The following is a 23,405-nucleotide window of genomic DNA, read 5'->3' as shown; positions in this document are numbered from 1 at the left end:
TTTCAATTTTTTCACTGATTGCATGATTTAAGATTGGAGCGGAGTCAAACAAGATGAAAACAAAGACCCAAGGTGGGGATGAGACAGAGATGCTTTGTCACAATTACAGTAAAGCGAGAGTAAAAAGAGGGTGATTTAGAGGGTGTTTTAGAATTAAGGATATGTAAAGACAAGTAATAAAATATGATTAAAAAAATGAATAAAATAAAATGAAAATATAAAATGAAAACATTTCCAGTGTATGTAGCTTGTTTACCCAACTTGTTTTGGGCAAGTTTAAAACTTGTAGTCTATGTGCTACATTTTCATTTCCATTACTTCCGATCATGAAAGTTCTTCCTTGTGCATTTCTATTATTTGCTTCCATCCACTGCCATCCATACCTGGTTTTATTCAGTCATGACTCAATCTGTATATAAATATATATATATATATATACTCCCAGTCTCTGTTGTTCTCTGCCAGATTGCTGTTGCTTTGTGCTAATTTCTGCTCCCTTCCACATTCTGTTCTTCAAGTTATTTGGATTTTTGTGTTTTAGGACTTTTGGATTTCCTGCCGAACATCACTCACTTCCCTGTTGTTTTCCTTGCGTTTAGTTATTTTTGCATGCCATGCCATGTCAAGTTCAGTCTTTGTCTCACTCTGCCTTGCATTTTTTGGATTTCTGCATTTGGATTTTCTGCCACTGCAGCACTTTTGGTTTAGTAAATAAAGTAGATTTCTTTTCCTCATTCTCCTGCCTCATGCTTGTGAGCGTGCATTTGGGTCATTCACTGCTACACACTTCCCTGTGACCTCTTTCCACGTTATGCTGCATTATTTTTTCATTTCACTTCCTTTATCAGAAATAGCTTTAACATACTAAAAATATTGAAAAAAAAGTTCATTCAACTCCAGCCTATGTTACGACAGAAAATACTGCTTTCAGATCTGCATGTCATAAAAATACAATGATGGACAACGGTGGAAAAGGGTTTCCTGAAGAAACCACTACTGCAGTGAAGTTCTTAAGTTCGTTGGCCCCTTGGTGGCAATGCAAAAATATGTAAGCATAAGGCTGACCTATTTACCACCTTTCATAAAGTTGCTCAGCCTTCTTCAAAGCATTTACTACAGTAGACATGGGAATATTTGCATTGATCCTGTGTAATAAACACATGTCCATTTATTGTTAGCTATTATCAAGTCAGATTTATTTATAAAGTACAGTTAAAATAACCAGAGCTGACCAAAGAGCTGTACACAATTAAAAAGCGACTCCTCTGTTGTTGTTTTCAGTTTGCTATTTGATTTTCAGAAAATGATTAACAGTTGGACAATTACTTAGCACTTGAGAAAATATATATTTGTGGATAGTAATATCAATGAGGATCTTCAGAGGTTTCACTATGATGGACAATCTGTCATACCTTACACATCTGTTGCACAGAATTAGCTTTTCATGAACTTAATGAGTATCATCCCACTGTGATCTAATTCATCTGAAATAAAAACATCAGATTTTTTTCCAAACCCTGACTGTAGAGCCGCTCCGTTATCTGATCAATTCGTGTGTCTTGTTCATTTGTCATCTGTGTGTGTCTTGCTTGGTGTTGCTCTTACAATTAACGTTCACCTGGGACAGCTGTTAGTTTTTTTTTGGCACCAGGACAGTTTTGCGAGCATTAAAATGGATGACATCAACCACGTCACTTTATTGTAACTGAATTGCTCATTCAGGCTATATTCAGGCTATAATTAAATGCCACGTAGAACATAAACAAACTCAAAAACAGAAAGGGTTCATATATGAATTTTCTGCATTTTCAACAGGTCAAAAAAAGATATGCCCTGAATAATTAGTAATAATTAGTCTCTACAGATATGTGAAGAATCTAATTTTTGGATTGGTGAATTAAAAGAGGGGGGGGGATACAAGTGGGCTACGAAAGAGCTGACCATAGAAGTGAAAGGTTTCAGGGTAAGAAGGATGAGGACAAATATGGGGAGGGGGAAGGGGAGCACAGAGACAGAGGACAAAACGAGGACAAGGGCTGCAGATTAGGGACACATTGAGACGGGGAAATATATTCTGAATAAAAGAGGTTCACAGGATGACAAAAAGCCAGGGAAAAGGAAAGTAGTGATGGGTCAGGGAAGAGGGAAAAATGACAAGCCACAAGAGATGTGAAGAGACACAAATGACCAGACTGGGAGCAAGACAGACTGACAGGCAAGTAAAAGCTGTACAAGTGAGACTGGGTGAGGTGGGGGCAACTGAGAAGGGAAGGGGAAGAAAGATGGGCACGGCAGCCATTGTCGCTCCCAGAGGAGGCGTTATGTTCGCTCTGAGTCTGGTTCTGTCAGGCCATCCTTCTCTCCCTCCCCCGCTCCCCCCAACATCCTCAGATCTTTCCGTCTTCCTTTCTTTCAAGACTGTGACAACAGCCCTGTTTGTTATCATTCGTGTTAAGATCCAGACTGTTGCACCAGTGAAACTGCCCCAGCAACCCTGAAAATCACAGACATTTACATATGACACGCAACAAATATATTGCATGCACCTCAGACCCCAGGGGGCAGTACACTCACAGTTTCTCTTCACTCACGCTTCAGACTTCTACTGGAACTCAGAGTCCTGTCATCTCCAAAAATACTCTGGTGACTCTGCAGTTGTTGGGTATATCAGTGATGGACAAAAGGCCGAGTACAAGGAACTGGTCAACCACTTTGTTGTTTGGTGTGGAAACAATCATACTATCATGGACACAAACAAAACTAAAGATGATTGTGGATCTTAGGAGGACCAGCAAGTAGCCAAACACTATTGCTATCCTGGGAAAAGAGGTGGAGATTGTGGGGGACTACAGATACCTGGGTGCTGCACACTCTCTTCATAACATAATGATCAAACCATGATGTGTGTTCAGTCAGAGGCTGTTTCACCCCCACTGCAATTAAGAACTTTACAGAAGGTCATTCCTGCCCGCAGCAATAACTCTACACAACGAATCTTTAACATAATAAATTACTAATGACCGTTTGGACCCTTTGTGCTTCAAAAGTAATCCCCCATTTTGAGATTAATAATAAGTATCAATCAGTTCAATTCAATCCAATATGTGTTTCTTTAAAGTGTATGTATGTTTAATGAGAAATTTCACAGCATGTATGACACATCAAAATCTTATTCTCTAACTTTCATTCGTTTTCAAACTTGGGCATCAGCTGCCGTTTCATATCAAACAAAACCCAGTGTCCCTCCTGTGCATGCTTATGTAAAACCAGATAAATTGTGTTTTACAATGACTCACTCCTCTATTCTCCCTCTCACCTCTATCGTCAAGTCATTAAATCCTCCTGAAACAAGAAGCTCATGCGAGGACAAAATGACATCTGCTTCATATTTAGCATGTCACTCCCACTCCCCTGTTTATCTTCTGCACAACAACTCCCATATCTACAGTTAAATTTGTCCTCGGTAAAGTAATTTCTACAGTATTAATTTTTATACCTCGGGGCTGCTTTCACTGCGGTTGTGTGAATGTGCGCGGCTGTCTGAGAGCGCCTGGTCAAATGAAACAGAAGAGTGGAGCTGGGGATTCGTTGTACAATATGTAATCAATTATTCATGATGTGTGTTTGCAGGAGAAGCCACACCGTGCCAACAGTTTCTCCCACCATCCCAAAACATACATGTTAGGTTAATTAGTGATTCTAAATCAACCCTAGGAGTCAGTGTGGGTGAGCATGGTTGTTTGTCTCTGTGTGGCCCTGTGATGGACCAATGACCTGTCCACAGTGTACTTAGCCTCTCGATGGATTAGTATTACATTAGTATTACGTATTTCTTGATTGTCGAAGTTCCAAAATTTTAATTTGCAGCAGCATCTCAGCTGATATTTATAAACTCGAAGAATTAATTGATTTTGATATATGATCTTAAAAAAATGTGTGTTCTTTTATTAAATCATCATAGAGGGCTCAGTCTTCAAATTTACATTTCTACAAGCAGGATCTGGTTCAATATCATGGTGTCTCATCAGACAACAACCAAAACTCTGACGTCTGTGGAGGAGACAGTTTCTCTACGGACAGTGCTAACCTTGACTGAAAATAGCTTCAAACACATTTTTCCTCGTCCTTTCCTTCATAAGAACACATTCATTGACAATTTGGCATAAACCATACAAGATTATGGGGTGAAAATAAGAGTGGAATGAATGATCAAGCACATCTTATGAAGAAATAAAAAAAAATCAGACTGTTTAACGAGTTTGAAAGATAAACTGAGGTCACCACAAATATCGCAATGCATTTAAAAGCATCATCATTGAATCATATTAGGGGACTAAATCAAATTGATCCTCACAGGGAAAACCAGTTGTGGCAGCAGAGGAGAACAGAATAAAAGATGGGAATGGATCAAACCGAAAATACTGTGGAAAATTACAACAAATGGACTTCAAATGAGAATGACGCAAATGATACATTAAGATAAATGATAGGGCTGAGGAAGGCTAGACCAGAAAACTACTTTAGTCTCTTCTGTGAGTCATTACTGGCAAATGATCAGCTGGAAGGAGGTATTTTATTTTCTGATCCTTTAAATAAGAGCTGTAATTATCTGCTTGCGTGTGTTGTTGTTGCACAGGGAAACGTACCACGGAGCTTCATGAAAGATTAATGCTGAGTATCCACTGGAACACAGCTGTGAGACTTTGTTATTACTATGTAAAGGTAAAAAAGTAGCCACCATACCATTTTGGCAATGATTTTTTTTATTATTAATATCTTAAATCTGCTGCAGGATCCACTCACATTAATATATAATGTATAGAGTGTGACTGTGCTAGAGAGAAAATAAAGAGGATAGAACTTTTAAGCTTGCCCCCAGAGACTGTGTTCTCATTCAACGAATTTACAAAAACAGGGACATACCGTAATAATACAATTATAAATTATTTGTCAAAGATAATCTAAGATAAAGAACACTGATACAGAAACAGTTTTATGAACATATTTTGACAAGAGCCAGGGGTTGATGAAAATGTCAAAACCAAAACCGGTAAATGGAAAATACTGGTCTCTCACTAAATCTCACTAAATTTACCCATTATTTCCTTCACAATAAAATAAAAATTATTTAAAAAAAACAAACAAAAAAAATGAAATGAAAATGAGACAATTTCCAAGACAAGAACAATGTGTTGAGTCTTGAAAATTAGATTTTTTTTTTTTAATTTTTAGAAGAATAGTTCATGCTCATTTTGAATTTAAAGCTTTGAGCCCATTTAAATTAAGTTGGGACAGAGCTATGTCTACTTGCTATGATATTATACAAAAAAAAAAACAATTTTATCACCATATGTTAATACTGAAGCATATGTAGGAGCAACTGTTCTCATCAGTTCTTTAAACCCTGGCCTCTCTTTAATATTGCCTGACTAATAATCAGGGGAAACACAAATAGGGTCAAATCCATGATAACTTAGCCTTAACAACACACTTGAGACTTTAATACAGCATCTCCCATTTCAGGGATGGTAAACGAACTGCAAATTCTGAATGATGATGGATGTAACCGCTGGTGACGAGATTAGTAGCAATGTCCCCTTTGGAGCTAACTGCTGATCGGTGCTCCTTGCAAACTGAAATAAAATTGTGTGGTGATAATGTAGGTGATGAAATCCTAAAGATCATTGCAGTTCTATGGCCAGAAATGTCAAAGGTTTTGATTGTTGGACAATTTACCGATACCATGCTCTTCCTTTCCCCACAGACAAACTGGCATGTTGCCAGTTAACTGATTTCGTTGTGAGATGTTCCACCAGGTGATTTTTAATTTGACTTTTTATTTCGAACATTTTGCAGCTTTTCAACTCGTCCTCCATTAAAAGTGTTTTAAGACATGTGGTTGAAATAAGATTAAACATCACCACAGATTTTCTTATAAAAATCTGTTTGTTGTCTGGGTTCTAGTTTCCAGTAAACCATAGAGTTTAAACCTACGTATAAGTTGAAGAGGTTTGGAAAAAGTAGCTTTATAGTAAGATTTCAAAGAAAAGGTTTAAACTAACAGGTCTTTTTCTTCACTTACACACAGCTTTCCTCTAGGTAACAAAACACAGGAGGGATGTTCCTCCTTTATTTCTGCCCTCCATTTTCTTCTTGATCTCTCCTCGCCAGTGCTCACATTTACACTAAACAATAGCAAAGCAGGTAGTTTGAGGCAAAAGGAAGAAGAATCTTCCCCAGCTCCTTTGTCCTCCCTCCATATTTCTCTCAGAGGGATTTTCTTCTTTCCACTCTCCCTTTCCCTCTGGTTATTTCCCTTAGTGAAAATGGGTCACCTTCTTTTTTGTCAGGAGAATGCCTGGGTAAGTATAACCTCTATATAAATGTGTGTGTGTGTGTGTGTGTAAAAGATTTTTACTGTCTAGGGGATGTTCCATGCCTTGAAAAAGTTATGCAATGACCTTTTTGTGAGGCTCATTAGAGGCAAAATACAGCTTTGGAGAGTTGGAGTAGCAGAAGGTCTAAGGTGGTTATGTTGAAATTACTCTTAAAAGTCCTCTGCTCAAGACACAAAGCTAATTTGTAACATTTCTAACTGGACTGGTTACTGATATATACCATAATCTTGATAGTCACCTAACCAAGCAGCGAGCTGATATAGCCTGTTAGCAATCCCTGAGCATCCAAGCACTTGTGGGAGCACGAAGAAGACTTTGTCTCTGTGTTCTTTCCCATTTTTACGTCGTCGCACCTGACAGAAACCTCTCTTCCTCATCTCAGGCAGGATGCATGCATGCAGTGCTGGTTGGACTTTGAAATGAGCGCATCGTTGCACATCAGACAAGAACTCGTATGCTTTCCCTGTGTGCCAAGAGGGGGGGGGGGAAAACGGCTATTGTCAGCACCTTAGAGAATACACACTGATCATCTGTTCTACCATCAACCGCTCAGATATTTCCTCTAAACAGCACAACTCTGTGGACGCACCCATGTGAGCTGTTTCACAGAGCTGCAGCACACAAGGGCTGTTGTGTTCAAGAGCAGGAAACTGTTTGATACATACAGAAGTTTGCAGGCATTACACGTCTCCAAAGTCACCACCTCGGTCTCTCATGGATAACACTGTATGATGCCATGTTGCTCTGTAATCACAGCATACTTAAGTATACAGACTGCTAATTAGATAGTAAAGAGAAGAGGAAATACCTCCAAATGGAAATTGCACTGTGCTCCTGTAGAAAAAGTGCTGCGATCACAGTTTTCATACGGCAAGACTTGTGCTGTAGGCCCCACCATCTACACTGTTACCCCTTTACATCTGATGTTAACTGTTGAGCAGCCTAACTCATGACAAAGTGTGAAACAGTCACCAAAACTTCACCTATTGATCCACGGATATCATTTTTGCAGTTTTTCATGCCACAAAAACAAGAATAACTCGAAAGAGAAAAGACATTCTCATGTATTTTGTGGAAAAAGTCGACTGTCGCATTTAAAAGGAGACAAAGTCCACATTAGGAGATTGGATGGGTTAGGAGATGCAGCTACAGCTGTTTCACACATTACAAACTACTTGGTTAATGGAGGTCATGAAAGGGCTATTGGTTAAGGTCAAGAAAACATCATGGCATGGATTGAAACAGACACTCTAATGATGTATTGCATCGAATATCCTTTCCATTGATTACTGGCTGCTGTGTTTTGTCCCCTTGGCTAAGCACACAAAATGTACTGGACACAAACAAGGCGTTCTTCTGAAATAAATTGCTTCTCAAAGTCATGATGGTACAAAAGAGTTCAGAACAGAAGTTTTCTATTTTGGCACTTACTTCTCATTTCCATCTTAGAGGTGCTTTGTTCTAATAACATCAAAAAACAAGTTAAGGCAACATATACTCCAAAAAGCAAACTCTGCTCTGTGTGCAGTACAAGGATGTTACTTCCTTTTCCATAGTTTACATAACTCACATTCTAATTTAATTTGATTTTGGTTTTTTTTATGCTACCCAAACATGTGTAAACTATAACCAGCACCCATTTTCCAAGAGGTCTCAAGCAAAAGTTGTCCAGGCTGTCTGAAGGTCTTTCAAAGTCTTTCTTTGGACATTGGTAAACTTTTCACTTTTTTAGAGGAATGTGTTTAACACAGACCTATATTAGGATTCAAGCATAAAAATGGCACCTAACGCAAGATATGAGCCAATGCTGTGTCTACACATAGCAGACAACTAAGCAAAAGCTGTAGTTTGTTTTATATCTTTCAGCACTTTGTTACAGCCTGTTACAAAAGTGCTTCATTAGTTTTCCATTTCTTTATTTGCATCTTCAAAAAGATACCAAAGATTGAATGACACAAAAATGGTATTTTGCACCAAAAATAAGCTCTTGGCTGAAAATTTCATATATCTCAGCATGGTGTGCAGTGTCTCCATAAAAAAAATTAAAAGAACTTGAACAAGCAGAGGACAAAAAAAGTGTCAAGCCAAAAATGATTTGCAGCAGATGAGCAGTATTTGAAAGTGACGTCTGAAAGAAAAAGGAAAAAAAATCCAACGCAGACCTGACACGGGACCTGAGGAATGCATGTGGACCTGCAGCTGATCCATCTACTGTTCACTGAAGCTTCATCAGAAATGGTCTCCATGGAAGGGTGGCTGTCAGGAATCCACTCTTAAGGATGGAGGAAAAAGGGAGAAAAGGCTGAGGTATGCCAAACGATACAAGAAGTGGAGCAGCAGGTCTTATGTCGGGATGAATCCTCCACAGAGCGCGGACCTCAACATTATTGAAGCAGTGTGGGATCATCTGACAGAGAACGGAACAAAAGGCAGCCAACAACTAAAGAAGAGCTTTGGGATGTCCTTCAAGAAGTCAAGAAAGATTGCCTAAGAGTGTTCACGCTGTGTTAAAGGTGCTCATACCAAATATTGACCTTCAAGCTCATTAGAACTGTACAAACTCTGTTTTTTGCTTCATATACTTAGTTACATTTATCTTTGCAGATGTTTCAATATATAAAGACAAGTGACTTCAGATTTTTGCACCGTACTGTAGATTTACAGTACATACGGTTAATTTGTTTGTTGTCTTTACAGAAATAATATCAATGATGGCTAATGTGTCTGTTCACAAATGACCTGTTTATGGGTTTGTCTGATTTGTGATGTAGTGTTTAAAAGTTGTGAAAAGAACAGTCTTAGATGCATAAAGTACTAATTGTCTCATTCTTTAGAAGATAAAGTATAGTAGTATGGTAGATTAGAAGATAATCTACCATACTGCTGCTGCAGGATCTATAGTGTGTGGCGGGTGACAGTACAGTTTTCCGCTCTGATATCACAAAAATGAACACATGCAGAAGTCCATTTAGCATTACTTTCACAGGCAACGTTAAGCAGTACATAAGAGGCTATCAGATGTTAGTTTGATATCTAAAGAGTGATGATGCCTCACAGACTTACTGCAAAAGCCTAGATAAACTCATGAAACCCTGGAATTATGTCTGTATTACCTCTAATGGCGCAAACAGCACACCAAAAGAGGCATTTGGAATGCATATGTTGCTCCCACATACCCTGCAGTGTGTTCAATCAACTGAGCACAAGCAAATACAAAGTCAGCAGAAGGCTGGCAGTTTTTCTACCAGGACTTCTATAATGAAAGTCGCATATTAGGTCTTTAAAGGCTTATGGTATCACAGTGGAGTATGTGCTGACCATACCGAAGTGTAGAGGTAGCCCTCACTGTTCATGGCAACGTAGAGCCCTGTTTTGGTGCTCTGGATGGCCACTATCCGGAGCCCCACAGGAATCAAGTTGAACTGCACTGAAAGACACAAATGGGAAAGGATAATGTTAAAGCAGCCATTCTTTATCTTAAACATTCACATTCATTTGTTACATAAAAGACAATTGCTGTCCTTTCGTCCTCCTTACTGAAGAGTTTATCCATCAAAGACAGGAAGCGTGTTTAAAAGAGAAAGAGAGAGGGAGGGAGGGAGGGAGGGAGGGGATAGAAGAGGGAAGTTGAGGAGGAATGCAGTCTGTTTGCTGGCAGACTGTGTGTAACCTAAACCTGGGAGAGACAATATGGAGAATGCCCATGCTGGAGTGCCAGAATGTCACATTTCTTCATTCAGTCCACAGCATCGTGGCACGGGACTTACTTCAGTCAACAGCTTGATTTCCCTACTGTGCATGTGTACAGGGAAAAGGACGGTGGTCCAATGAAAAAGCCAGGTTTTTCTCTAACCATACTCAAACATTACTAACTGTACAGATTGCTCATTCAGCACAAAACCCTTCAAAACTTGGATTAAGGTTTGAACAAATAAGATAGGGCTTGTGTTTAAAATAGACTTAGGGGTATTGTTGGGGGAAGTTTTTGGACCCTGCCAGGTGTCGAGGAAATGTAATCAGGAAAACTAGAGAGCAGTCTTTGGCAAATACATATGGTTCGTTCTTTCTCTACTTTGAGAAATTGCAAATGTTTCTTCTCAAAACCAGAGGCAGGTTGTCAGATATCTTATACAGATGACAAAAGTTGCCACAGTAGCTTGTTTTAGATTCATGGAGCAATTAGCTAGTTATTAGACAAATCAATTTCAAATTAAAATTTCTGCCAACATAATGGATGGAAGCTGATTTATCAGGTGATGTCACAAAGTCAATGCTTGCCATGATTAAAAAAAGGAAAAAACGTCATCTCTTTTTGATGACGATCTAGTTCTGAACTGTTAGGATCTATAGTTTGTTTTTCAGGCAACTAGGAACTACAAAACTTTCACCTTGATAAGCAAAATTCAAAATCTTCCTCTGCTTGAAGAAAATTTCAAAGCTTCAGTTCAACAATGTACAAACAGCTGTGAATTTCAGGATTTCCCATTAGTGCTCAGGGTTCAACTGTAATATCCTATCGAACAGTTGTAATGTTATGCAGATTGGGATGCGTATCGAGTTGGATGCTGGTCATGAAAACTGCAGATAAATCTCATCCACGCTCTTTCTCTCTGCTTCACCCCTCTGTCTTGAGGGCCTTGCTTCTATTTGCTCAATCGATCCCTGCATCTCAAACAGTCGGTTTCGCAAATGAACAAGGTGTCACCAAAGAGCACAGCCGGGATGACAAATAGAGCAGGGGATACACACACTCACACGCACAAAGTCTTTACTTCTTCCCACCAGTTTTCTCACTCTCTTAAACGCACTACATTAATGGCCTTGCTGCGAAGTCAATGACAACACATAACCGCAATCGCATTCAGAAAAACACCACCCGACATGCAGCAACTATCCTCCATTATAAAATGAGAAATTAAGAGAGAGCATTACTGAGCAAGAGCCGTACCCTTAACCAAACTTTCCTCTCCAAATCCAAAAGGATATAACTGTTTACTTGTCAGCTCTAAAATAAGTTTAGTTCCTGGTTGGGTTTAGCCAATAACATTACTCGGTTCGGGCTAAAAATACATTCTTTTTACTACATGACAGTCATGAGTTCCCTCATGAGTCACCATTTCGCTGGTTTCCATGACTGCATGTAAACACAATACATTACAACAGGCCCTTATATTTGGCTTTTTAAGTAATTCACTTAGAGGGGCTGAAGTCTATCCCAGCTGCCATCAAGCAGCTATGGAAGGAAGCTTAAGTACCTGAGGAGAACCTGCACATGCACAGAAAGAACAAGCAAACTCCACAACTCAGGCTCCAGCTGAGATTTGAACCGTGAACCTTCTTGTTTCAAACCAACAGTGCGAACCATCACATCGCCATGAGCCCAGGTAGGATGAAACTCCTTAAGTAAACTCTTTCTTTGGTTATGTATGTAATCACTTTCACACAACAAGCCACATTCTCCATTACACACATAGTCTATACAATGTTACATGTTATTCTTAGTTCTCACTCTGTCTCGCAGTCTTTTGTTTTTCTTTTACACACCCTCCCCCTCCATTACAGGAGGGTTTTTATCTGTCATCCTTTATCAACCTGCATAAAAGAGGCTTGCTTATCGTATGGATCACATAACTGTCTGTATGGATAATGGAGCCATGCCATTTCTCTTTCCTTGTCTTCCCTCCCTCTTTCTCGGTCTGTCCTTACGTTTGAATCCCTTTCTTTCTTCCGGAACACAGAGGAGACTGTTAGATTAATCAAAAGTCTTTTGAGGGTGGGAAAAGGAGAAGCGGAGGAGGAAAATGAAGGAGAGGGTGTTGCCAAATCAATCCTGCAAGTCAATTTGGGACTCGGGATCATCTACACAATAAATAAACAAGGGGAAATGGGAGATGGGATGAGGGAGGGAGGGGGTGGGTGAGCACTGGGAGGCAGCAGCAGGACACAGAGTTAGGCTGTGCAGAGGGCATCTTCAGGTTTGTACACTGTGCTGCTGCTCTGCAGTGTTGTTTTGTACAGCAGCTGGTCTCTAATGGAATGAGAAGAGGATTATAGTCATCTGTGGAAAGTGTTTTACTTCCAGACAGACACTGTCTGTTCTTTCTTCTGTCTCCTGTGTGGGTGAAGCTGATCGGATAAGAGCATTGTGATTTAATAGATGTTCTTAAACGTTTTGTCCAGAGTGTTTTTCAGGCATGTTGAACAAAGTGACAGACATGGCATGAACTTATTGTGATGAATATGTCTTTTAAAAGTGGTGGGTCAGTACATCAGCAAAATGATCTAAAACCCTCAATGCTATCTTAAATTGGTCTAACTGAACAGAAGCTAAACGTTTTTGCCTGTGTTCACTGGTTAATTGTGGTTTCACTCTAACGTTCCTTTCTTTTGAACAGAAAAGGCCTTTTCTTGGCACACAATACAGGGAGTGGCTAATTGGGAGCTTTGGAAGGATTGCCTGTGGGCTGCTTACAAATTGGACCGGTGTTCTTAGTAAAGATTGTATGTGTTTAGAAGGTAACTGAACCTAGCTTTTTTTTGGATGGTTGCGATCAGTGCTTTTTTTTCAGGTGAAGTGTCATCACTGTCACTATTTTTCAGACAAACAATCATACGGCTGAGAATCGACTCGATGTGTCCTGAGTTGAACTTGAAGGATATGTCAGAAGGACACAATCACAACTTGTCCAGGAGCAGCGCATCACTGAAATGCTGACATATGTTGTGCATTTATGACCGTATCGCATGAGGTGCAAATGACTTTTTTTGGCAAATAAAAGAGATTTTTCTGCATTAGTTTTAAAGCTGTGCTGCTTGAGTGGATTCTTCTCATATTTTTGACTGATTTTTGACATCTAATATGATGATTAACTCATTGTTAATCAGCAACCTGTCACTCTGCAAAGATTTTCTCAGAAGGCTGAGAATGAACTGCAGGAATGCTTTGAATCCAGACTGGAATGCACTCTGTGAACCACATGAAGACGATATCAATGCCACGACTGAGTGTGTGACATGTTACATCAACTTCTCTGCGTAGTATTATTTCCACAAGGACAATAAAGTGTTTCCCCAATAACAAACCCTGAATCACCAGGTGACCCGAAAAAGCTGCTGAACCTAAATGAAAAAAAGCCTTTGGGGGGTTTGGTTTTAGGTTTGGGTATGAATAAACTAGTAAATTTGGCAGAGGAAACGTCAACCACTTTTTCACATCTCTTGTCCATGTTTTACACGCAAAAGGACACCTCTTAATGTGCAATCAGGAACAATCTTCTTACGCTGTTATGTCTCTTTCTGTTCACCTGTTTTTGCGTCACAGAGCCAGATCTGCAAAAACTCAGACAGACCTCGTAATGAGGGTGAGTTCAGTGATAAACAGGTAGATGAGCCTACCAAACTGGAATGAGACCTCACCGTTGTGACCTACTTGGGGAGGGTTTCAGAAAATCAGGGGATTTGAAACATCATCAGTAAAACCCACACTGGAGAAAAGCCTTGCGTCTCTGATTAGCGTGGGATGAATTTCAGTCATTCAGGGACTTTGAAACTGCATCAGCGTATCCACACTGTAGAAAAGGCCTTTCATGTGTGACCTGTGTAAAGTGTTTATGGATTTTAAACACTGGAAAAAAAATACATAGGTCTGTAGCCAGTATCTTTAAGCTCCATATCCTCATCCACCTTGACTGCACCAACAGAGAGCAGTATGGGACTTTTCTGCTGAAAACCACAATCCCACTAAGCTCCTGAAAAGTGTGGCACTACAGTATCTTTATTACATGCTAAAATAACGGCATTAGATTAAAATGAATGTGCTGCCTTGCTCAAACAAATTTCAACAATTCAAATAAAGCCTACAGCCATATATTGCTCAGTGAGGCTTTGTTGGGTATTTCAGGCTAAATGTCAACATCAGCTGCTGTTGCATTATGTTAACATCCGGTGTTTTTTTAACTGAAAAAGTGGGTCTGCACCACTGACACCTTAGTCCACACGCTGAGTAGGTGCAGCCTGCACACATTGCACACACAGCATTAGCTAGTGCACACGCCGAATGTCGCCCACTGATCTCCGATCATACAAACACAGCAAGGCTGTTTGGATGGCAAGCCATGAGGTAATGTCACATTCATGTAATAACAGTTATCAACTGATAAGTATGTTTCATACCATGTTGTATATTACCTGCAAATAATTCCTGGTATTTTTATTTTCTCTTTGGCAAATCTATCTTGTCTACCAATTACATAATAAACCTCGAGTGCTCCGACCAATCACAATCTCCTCCCACTGGCAAACATTTTTCCCTTAATTTTAGAGACATGTTCCTAACTCACTGCTGATTGATTGAAAACATCCAAGTAAGAATACACATGCACCTGTTGTTTATATTGCAAAGTAAGCGTACGTTCTTTAATATTTTCTATAGCCCAATTTAAATTTTATCATTTTGGATGAGTCTACTGTATTCCTTACAAGGTACAGGGGTTGTTAATATTTGTGTCTAGATAGTTAAAATACTTCTGTCTGCACGGCCCTGCTCCTGATACTCCTTTGAGCCCTCTGATGAAGTACCAGCTTTGCTGCATCTGGGAGCAGTCATCCTCCAGATGGACCCTCCACTCTAGTGCTCCATCCATGTGGATGCCTGTGTACCTGTAAGAGTCCATCTGTGAAATGGTGCGGTAACGGAGGATCACTTGTACGTGACAATCCAGAGATTTGGCATCAAACGCTTTCTCCTGTCTATTGTGCCACTGTACAAACTCTTAATGATACCATTTTACACCTGAGCACCACAGACAGAAATCATTAACCCACCGATCATCAGAAAATGTTTATGAACAGCACAGATGAGATAACACACCCATGTTCAGCCATACTGATGGTTAAGGGCTCAGACAGTTCTGTCCACTCTAACACACAGAGCCCAGTTAGTGAGGAATGAATGTTTCCACTTAAATAACAAGTAGGTCGACGCTGAGCTGATTCAGCATATTGAGTAGTTTGTGGGACAGGAAAGTATTAAATGTAGAAATAAAATCAATAAACAAAAGTCTTGCACAGCCCTTGGGATTCTAAAGATGTTATCTATCTCAATTCATGTCTGCCAATACTTAATATCAATGACATTTACTTAACATCCCGATTCCAATACAGCTGTGAGGATTTTAAATGAAGTCTTCACCAGACAGCCCACAGCACTGGGGTCATTTAAAATGACGCCTGAACTAATGAAGACGTGAAAAAAAACAGGTGGATTTGTCATTTGTGTTGTAAGGAATGGAAGTTTTAAGGCTCAACAGCAGATTAAATTACTTCCAGCAGAGTTTTATGCCTGATTTCCCTGGTGGTCGATGACTCTGATGACGAGACAACTACCTTCATTCTCCTGTTATTTAACTTCAGCCTCTTCTGCAGGCTCGCCTTCCCATAACTGATTTATCTTACCTTTATCTGTCTTCCTTCCACTGCTCTTTCCCTTCCTACTTCTCATCTCTCTATCCCCAGTGTCTATTCACACCTCCTTGTCATGAACGAACATCCTATTTCTTATCTCACCGTGTGGTATTTTTTTTGTATGTCTCTCAATTTTTATTCCTTATTTGTTCCCTCTCAGTTCCCCTGTTGCCTGCTGTCATTCTCTCTCTCACGTCATCAACTCTTTTCCGTCCAAATCCATTAATCTTTGTCCTATTTTATCCCGCAGCTTCTCTTCACGTCTCTCTGGTCTTCGCCCAGTATCTTCACTTCTACTTGTTTGGTATTTTTCATGCTCTTCTCATCCTCACAAGGTGGCTCTTTATCGCCCTTTACTTTTCTCATCTTATAGCAGATGGAGTTGTTGCTTTCAATGTTCATAGTTTTCCTCCTTGAAAGCCGCAGCTCTCGGAATGAGCAAAGTTTCCCTCATCTGCCTTTCAAGCACAGCCTTTGAGTATTTTTCCTCTCTAGCCTCTGCAAAGGAATGTTATCTAGTACTGGGAAAGATATACGGAGAAAAAAAACTGACTAGTTCCAGAGCGCAGAGAGAGATAAGTAAAATTTACCCTCCAACAGTGGGAAATGGTAATTACAGTGGATAAAAGACAGGGAAACAAGTTCCTACATATGGCTTTCTGATCTCTCGTCTTATCTTTTTCTCTATTTCCTCTTTTTTGCTCTTTGTCCCACTTTTCTCTTTGTCTCTTTCTGGTTTTTTTTGCTTTCTGCCTTTAAAGAATTCCCGGGGAAGTCACACCAGTACAGTAGCTCCATCCCTCATCTATTACTCAGTGAACATATTGTCACCCTTTTGCTACTGTGTATTTTCAACGATTCTTCTGCTCTTTTGAGACCTGAGACACTTGGTCTGTTGCCTGTCTGCTATTTGTCACTGTTATCACTGTTAACCTCTGTTATTTGGCACTAACGCAGTCATGCAGATTCAATATTGACAGTTGAGCTTTTGATACCCAAAAAAAAAAAAAACCCATTTAAAGTAGTTCCAAGTTGAATTTTTCTATGTTTTGATTTGTTTAACTGGTTTGGAGTGACCCGAGAACGTTCAGAAACTGAACTAGTGGACTTCTAACATGAGCGATGCATGCAGATAAACCTTACTGTTACGATGAAGAAAATAAGAGACAAATAACAGAAAATCTGAATGTGTTTTACCTACTTTCTTGGTGAATATAATGAATTACACACATCGCAACCAGGCAACGAGAGGGAGGCTTCAAACATAGCATTTGATTAGAACAAAGCTTTATTTTCATATTAGAAATTAGTTTTAACTGGGTCTGCGTATCCTGGCTGTGTTGGGGTCCAAGTAACGATATGGTTAGAAACCAATCCAAATTGGGGGCCAAAATACATTCTTTTTACAGCTACACAATCATCTCAATGGATACCATTTTGCTGATGATCTTGGCGACGTGTCAACACAAAAGCATATTACGATGACACTTTCTTTAAGTTTAGAAAATAACATCACTTACAGCAAGAAATCAAATGTAAAAAAAAACAAAAACATTGTGAAATAGAACCTATTCCTTGTATTATGCCATCTTTATCAATTTGACACACATGAAATTGCTTTCACGATCACAAGCGGTCGCATATTTGAATGTAATTAAAGTTAATTGTTTTCTAGATCTACAAATGACCCCTGCATTCATTTCTGGGACAAGGGCAGTCTCTTTTAATTCAAATTTTTCTCACTCACAACTTGTCTCATACTGATGGCTGGTCAGACAACTTTTGGACACATAAGGCTTCCCAAGCCAGTAATGTTGGGGCAGTGTGCCGCCATGGCAACATGTAGGCACACTGCCTACATGTGAAATGTGAAATGTAGGCATAGCTTTTTGCAACAGAATGCATATTACTGAGTACTGTAATGCCAAACATTTTTTTTAATTCTTTTAAACGAAGAATTTTTATTGCTCAATGCAGAAGTAGGCTAGAATAGCAGGGAGAATGGAGATGAAAATAAGGAATGGAAATAAAGAAAAAAAAACAGCGAGGTCAAGTTTGAACTTGAACACGGGTCTCATGTGTAGGAGCTGCTCGTCTGTCCCCCTTTAACCCTTTTAATGTAAATCGCTGATATCACAACAGTGACATTTCCTTGGTGCCATTTATTGTTGATGCAGCTGGTGCATCCTTTGCTGCTGCAAAGAGATAACTGGCAATAAGCAGCTACCTGAGATAACTGGCAACAGACAGCTGTAGTACAGTTACCTGACAGTAAAGGGGTAACCCATACGCTGAAAACAGACACAAGACACAGTATGTGACAACTGTATTGTGTACCGTAATCTCGCTTAATTGTCCCAATGTCCAAGAGTCCACCTGCCAATCACTGCAGCGAGATGACAAGTTAATATTGTTAAATATATGTTTTAAATTAATATAAAAAATAAAGGGCAGAAATGCAGCTTCAATTGGTTTAGAACACTGTGTTGTATGACAAAAAGTCCATTCAGTATAAATTAAAAACTGAATGCATTTTAGTTATGAGAGAGTACATAAAAAAATTCCCAAGCACCGTCTTTCCAAGTAAATAGATAAATCTAAACCCACTCTAGTCTTTCCTCATTTCACGTCCAACTTCATTACATAACCGCCTGGCAGAGCCAGGAACAGGAACGAAGGGAGGACGGGAGAAGCAGGGCAGGGGAAGGGGGTGGCAGGTCCTCTGACCTCCCACCAGAGGGGGGAGACACAGTGATTGAGGAGCCATCAGCTGCATGCCAGCTGCTCATCCTGCTCCCAGTCCCTCCCTACTTTCTCTCAGTCATCTTCATGTGTTTTTTTTCTCCTCCTCTAACTTCTCTCACCCATCTTGTCTTGTTGGCTCTCTTTTCTCTGGCATGTCCTCTTTTTTTGTATCCCTTTCTCGCTTTTTTCTTTAACATAAAGTCACTTTTGACAACTATCACCTAGTTATGGAAGCCTTGAGGGAACCTCCTTAAAAAAAAGTGATAAAACTAAAGCAAGGCCTTACAAAAGGCAGTGTCGGCCCTTTTTGTTTCATTACATTCCCTCAGGGCTTCCACACCTCTCTTTTACTTTTTCTCCCCCTACCAGGATTTCACTTCAGTGAAGTGTCCTCCTGAATAATTTTGCTCCAGATAACTGGGAGGCTAAGGTAGGTGCTGCAAAGCTTTGTATTTTCAGAATAGAGAAGACAAGAGGGAGTCATTCCCCTTAATGGGACACACTCTTTTATCCTACAGGTCATTGGTTTTTTGTCATTGCAGGAGGTTGCAGGTCTATTTGTCTCTTTTTCTTTTGTATGCATGTCCGTCGATCAGCGCCAAACTTAGCTGTTCGAGCAGGAGTCTCAGATACCAACTGCCATACCACTATAATTTCAAATATTCAAGCGTTTCTGCCACATGTAAATCCCCATACAGCTCTGAGATAGGAGTCTAAATTGTGTTTTTTGGTGCGAAAAACTCCTTCACACATACCAGTGCTACACCAATGTATCTATTTCTTTATGTCTACTGACCACTTAAACTTGGTTATGGCCATGACAACATACCTTTATTCTCAGCAATTCGTTTATGGTGTACAGGGTTTAAAAAAAAGGACGATAATTGCAATTAATTTTGAAAATTGATCAAAAGAAGACCCCAAGAGGAATGAATGGGTTTCCACTTGGTAGGCATATGGACACACCGGTAGGTGGACATTTTGAGGAATTAAAATAACATATTGTACAAAAAAATAAATAAAAAAATCATACTAATAACATTGAGAATTTGAAATGAAAGCCTGCTTCAAATAAAGGCCTGGTACCCAAAGCTGTTGGAGTGAATAACGGCCTCAGCCTCTATCTGAAGGAATGTGGTAAATGACTAAATAATTTGACTCAGACAAAGTGAATCATTTCTATGCTGTTTAGACTTACCTGTTAACTACCCATATCAGGCTGTAACTTGAGAATGCAAAGAGCCCAGGATACATCCTGCAATTGATGGAATTACAGTTGTTATGAAATGAACCATAAGTCAGGCCCACGCAAACACTTGGCAGGGTGACCTCCGCTCACTGCTGCTTAATACTCTACCATATGAGAAAAACTGTTACACAACAGTCTTTACACCTGTCTGGAAATGAGCCCTGTTCGCCTTCGGATGTGCCCTGCGGTATTATGTGATGAATATTTCAGATTGGACATGGGAATGTTTAAAGTTCAACATGCGCCAGTGTTTGCCTCGGTGTAGGTGTGTTGTTGCATAAGAGGGAGAGGTGAGAGCAGGTCTAATCAGTTACTGTGGAGCTTTCTGGAGGTGTTTAACCAAACAGCTGGGGATGAAGGATTCTGGTGCTGACTCTCTTTCACACAAGTTTCCCCAGAACTCACTTTTCTCCTCGAGAGACTGTTACGTGAGAGATGTCTTGAGATGTTTTTCCTGTCAAAATCCAAAGGAGGGCTTTGCACAAACACTGCCTGGTTGTCTGATCAGCAAAAACAACCCTGTCAGAACGGACGTTGTGTGGAGCAGTTCTAATGCCTCACATCAGGACAAATGCCATGTGAAACACCTCAGGGTGAGATCCACATTTTTCCAACCTGGTAACCGCTCCACTAACCCATACTGACATCATACTAAAATGCTGAAATGCAAACTTTACAACTAAACACAGAGTCAGGGAGAGATTTCCCTCTCATTCCTGTAAACTGTAAATCTGAAATTGTGCAAACGATATGATTTCCATCAACATTGGTGTTTTGTCATAAAAAAAACTGCTGTGTTGCACCATAAGGGATATCCTATAATATAATATTGATCTCTTTGGGAGGCTTGGGGAGTCCTGGGGCTCTTGGATATGATGTTTCTAGTGAATAATCAGCCAGGTGATGACCCATTACAGGGTCAGCTAAAGATGATGATGTGCCTGTTTGTGTAGAGACCAAGCAGCTGAAGATGAACACTGTTTCTTTTTTAAACCAATAAGAAAAGCTATAAGTGTTGACTTAAATCCTTAGTCAAGTCGTTTGTGGCATTAACTGACTCTAAGGAATACTGCAGTTACAAGGTGAGAGTCTATGTAATCACTATAAAATACATATAAAGGTATCAATGTCCAATTCAGTCACACACACACAAACACACACACATTAGGGTAAAAGTGTGTTGATATATAGATGGGTTATTTATAGATAAATAATGATAAAAATGAGCGAACCAATGAAAACCATATTTGAAAGAATTAGTGTCTGAGATCATTTGTGATCTATTAAGCAACAATAACAATTACCATTTAGCTGGTGTCCGCCTAGAGCACCTTGCAAACTGAATACTTTTTCTGCTTCAATACCCTAAGTGTGAATCGGACCAGACAGCAAGAGCTGAGTCATAGCTGCTCTAACAGGGACTTCCCTTTTTGAATGTCTTTTGGCAAAGAGGTGGGTAAAACTCAGAGTGGCACACATCTACAGCTACGGTATATGTGGGTTAGCGCTTTTTTTTTTTACTTACAGAAGGAGCTGCTTTCGTCCTTTGTGCCTTCCATGGTGCCATCCGGCAGCATCTGGAGGTAGAAGCCGTGTCTGCAGTAGAGCCGCGTGACAATGCCCTTCAGCTGGGGCTCTGCAGAGAAAGCACAGCATCAAAACACACTTCAGCATCCAAAAACACACGTACACACTTTTAAGGTCACGTATATTAATTCAAGCGCCTACTTGGGAGCATGCGCACAGGCTAAACAAGGGGTCAATCTTCACGTTTACTCAGTGAAACAGTCAAACAGTAAAATGTGTGTGCTTCCATATGTGTTTGTGGGTCTCAATGAGACTCTGGCCTTCAGCAGGACTGATGAGACCTCAGAATCAGCAAAAAGATACATTTTTATCCGACAGGTTAAAGTGAGGGAGGTAAGTCGTTTTATTTGTCTTTTTACTCATCTATTTATTTAACAATTGATTTATTGATTTATCAGGAGTTTTTCATGCAGGAGTGTGTGGGTGGTTGGAGCAGCTGCCTGTCACTCTGTAGGGATGTGAGCACTTTAAACGTGTGTAGGACTGTGCAAGAACTAAGGTCATATAACAAGTCAGCTATTGGAGGAATGTTTAAGAAAAAAGAACCGAAGAAGACAGGATTTTAACTTTATACCTCTTCTTTCTGTGAGGAGTTTGCATGTTTGCATGTGGTTGTTTTTTCAGTGCATTTCATTTGTCATAAGACTCTGCAGGCTGCATCCTGACCTCAACCTGTGTCTGCAGTATCACAAAGGGGCAGTTGAATATACAAATGTAAAGAAATAGTAATCATTTGGAATGATTTTGGAAGTACAGCCTCAACATCTCTTTGTTTCAGTGACTCGTTTCGAAATGCTCATCCGCTACAACACCCTATGCTCCAGGAATGTTGACATGTGTGTTGTATGTTGTCCTTTAAGAGCACTCACGCATGACTGAGAGGGCTCTTTCACCCCAAAGTGCTGAGAGAGACTAAATAGTGGATCAGGGGAAATCTCAGAATGCGGAAGCTTTTCCACAATCAACTTTTAATGAGATGCATCAAATATGGATGAGGACTGAGAAGTATGGGGGCAGCTGGCAGTTGGCCTTGGGTTGATAGAAGGTAGGTTTGCGTATGTGTGAATAGAAAAAGAGGAAATGAGAGGTACTGACAGAGAGTCTCACTAATTTAAATTCTATCTGAAGCACACCGATATGGATGATTCAGCATAAACAAGTCTATTTTTTTTTCTTTTATATAAGGTTTATTTAGCATTGTTCTTGAGTTTTCAGTATAATTCATGTGTTCTTGTATTAAATTGCATCCCAGAAGAAGATTATTTTTTAACTGTTTGTGATATTCTGGCTTCATGAGAAGCACAATAAGAATGTTATCAATATTTGTCTTTTTATCATCGTAGTTGGTAGTTAGCAAATTTCAATCTCAGTTTGAAAGATTTGTTGCCTCTTTTTCCTTTTATCTTTTTTTTTTTTTTACAGCTGCAAGATTCCATATTCATTAACTTTATGAACTTGAGGAACTAGCTGAAATGAAGCTGTTTACATTTTATGTTTTAAACACATCATGTCTCTGCATTAGCCGAGGACTTTTGTGTGGAATCCTTACATTGATGCCGACAGAGTGACACAACATGTTTAGAAGCTTTTCAAAGCAGACTCTGACCTCTGCACCGAGACTGAGTCGCTGTAACTACTAAGAGATAAGAGCTCATTCATCCATCGCTGGCTGACTAGACGCAGAAGGTCAGACGTAGAATGTGGTAATCTGTTATACCAGAAGTATTAATCTCAAATTAAGCTTCAGACCACACACCAGGCCATGTGCTGCTGAACACATCTGCCACCGTGCTCAGCAGCAAACACACAGACGGGTGTTGACCTTTAGCAAGACTCTGCCTCTGTGGAGGCAAAAAAAAAAGCTTCAATAGAATGATTTTGTATTTCTCGTCATGAAAATGTGAAATTAGATAGGTGCACTTGTTCAGTCTTATTTGTATACTTATTTGTTACTTTCTATCAAG

General features: G+C 39.8%; 1 protein-coding gene across 1 annotated transcript in view; it reads right to left on the bottom strand.

Annotated features, from left to right (window-relative positions):
• fgf11a (fibroblast growth factor 11a) overlaps nt 1-23,405 on the bottom strand; it is an 88,904-nt gene that overhangs the window by 25,938 nt on the left and 39,561 nt on the right. The window contains exons 2-3 of the mRNA XM_072376799.1: nt 21,380-21,490; nt 9,722-9,825 (exon numbers count right to left, since the gene is read on the bottom strand). Coding sequence (XP_072232900.1) covers nt 9,722-9,825; nt 21,380-21,490 — 215 coding nt within the window. The remainder of the gene's footprint in view (nt 1-9,721; nt 9,826-21,379; nt 21,491-23,405) is intronic.

The sequence above is a fragment of the Leuresthes tenuis genome, unplaced genomic scaffold (assembly GCF_036924035.1).
Source record: "Leuresthes tenuis unplaced genomic scaffold, fLeuTen1.0.hap1 SCAF_22, whole genome shotgun sequence".
Classification (NCBI taxonomy): domain Eukaryota; kingdom Metazoa; phylum Chordata; class Actinopteri; order Atheriniformes; family Atherinopsidae; genus Leuresthes; species Leuresthes tenuis.
The sequence above is the reverse complement of the archived record's forward strand: the minus strand, read 5'-3'. Positions and strand labels throughout refer to the sequence as shown.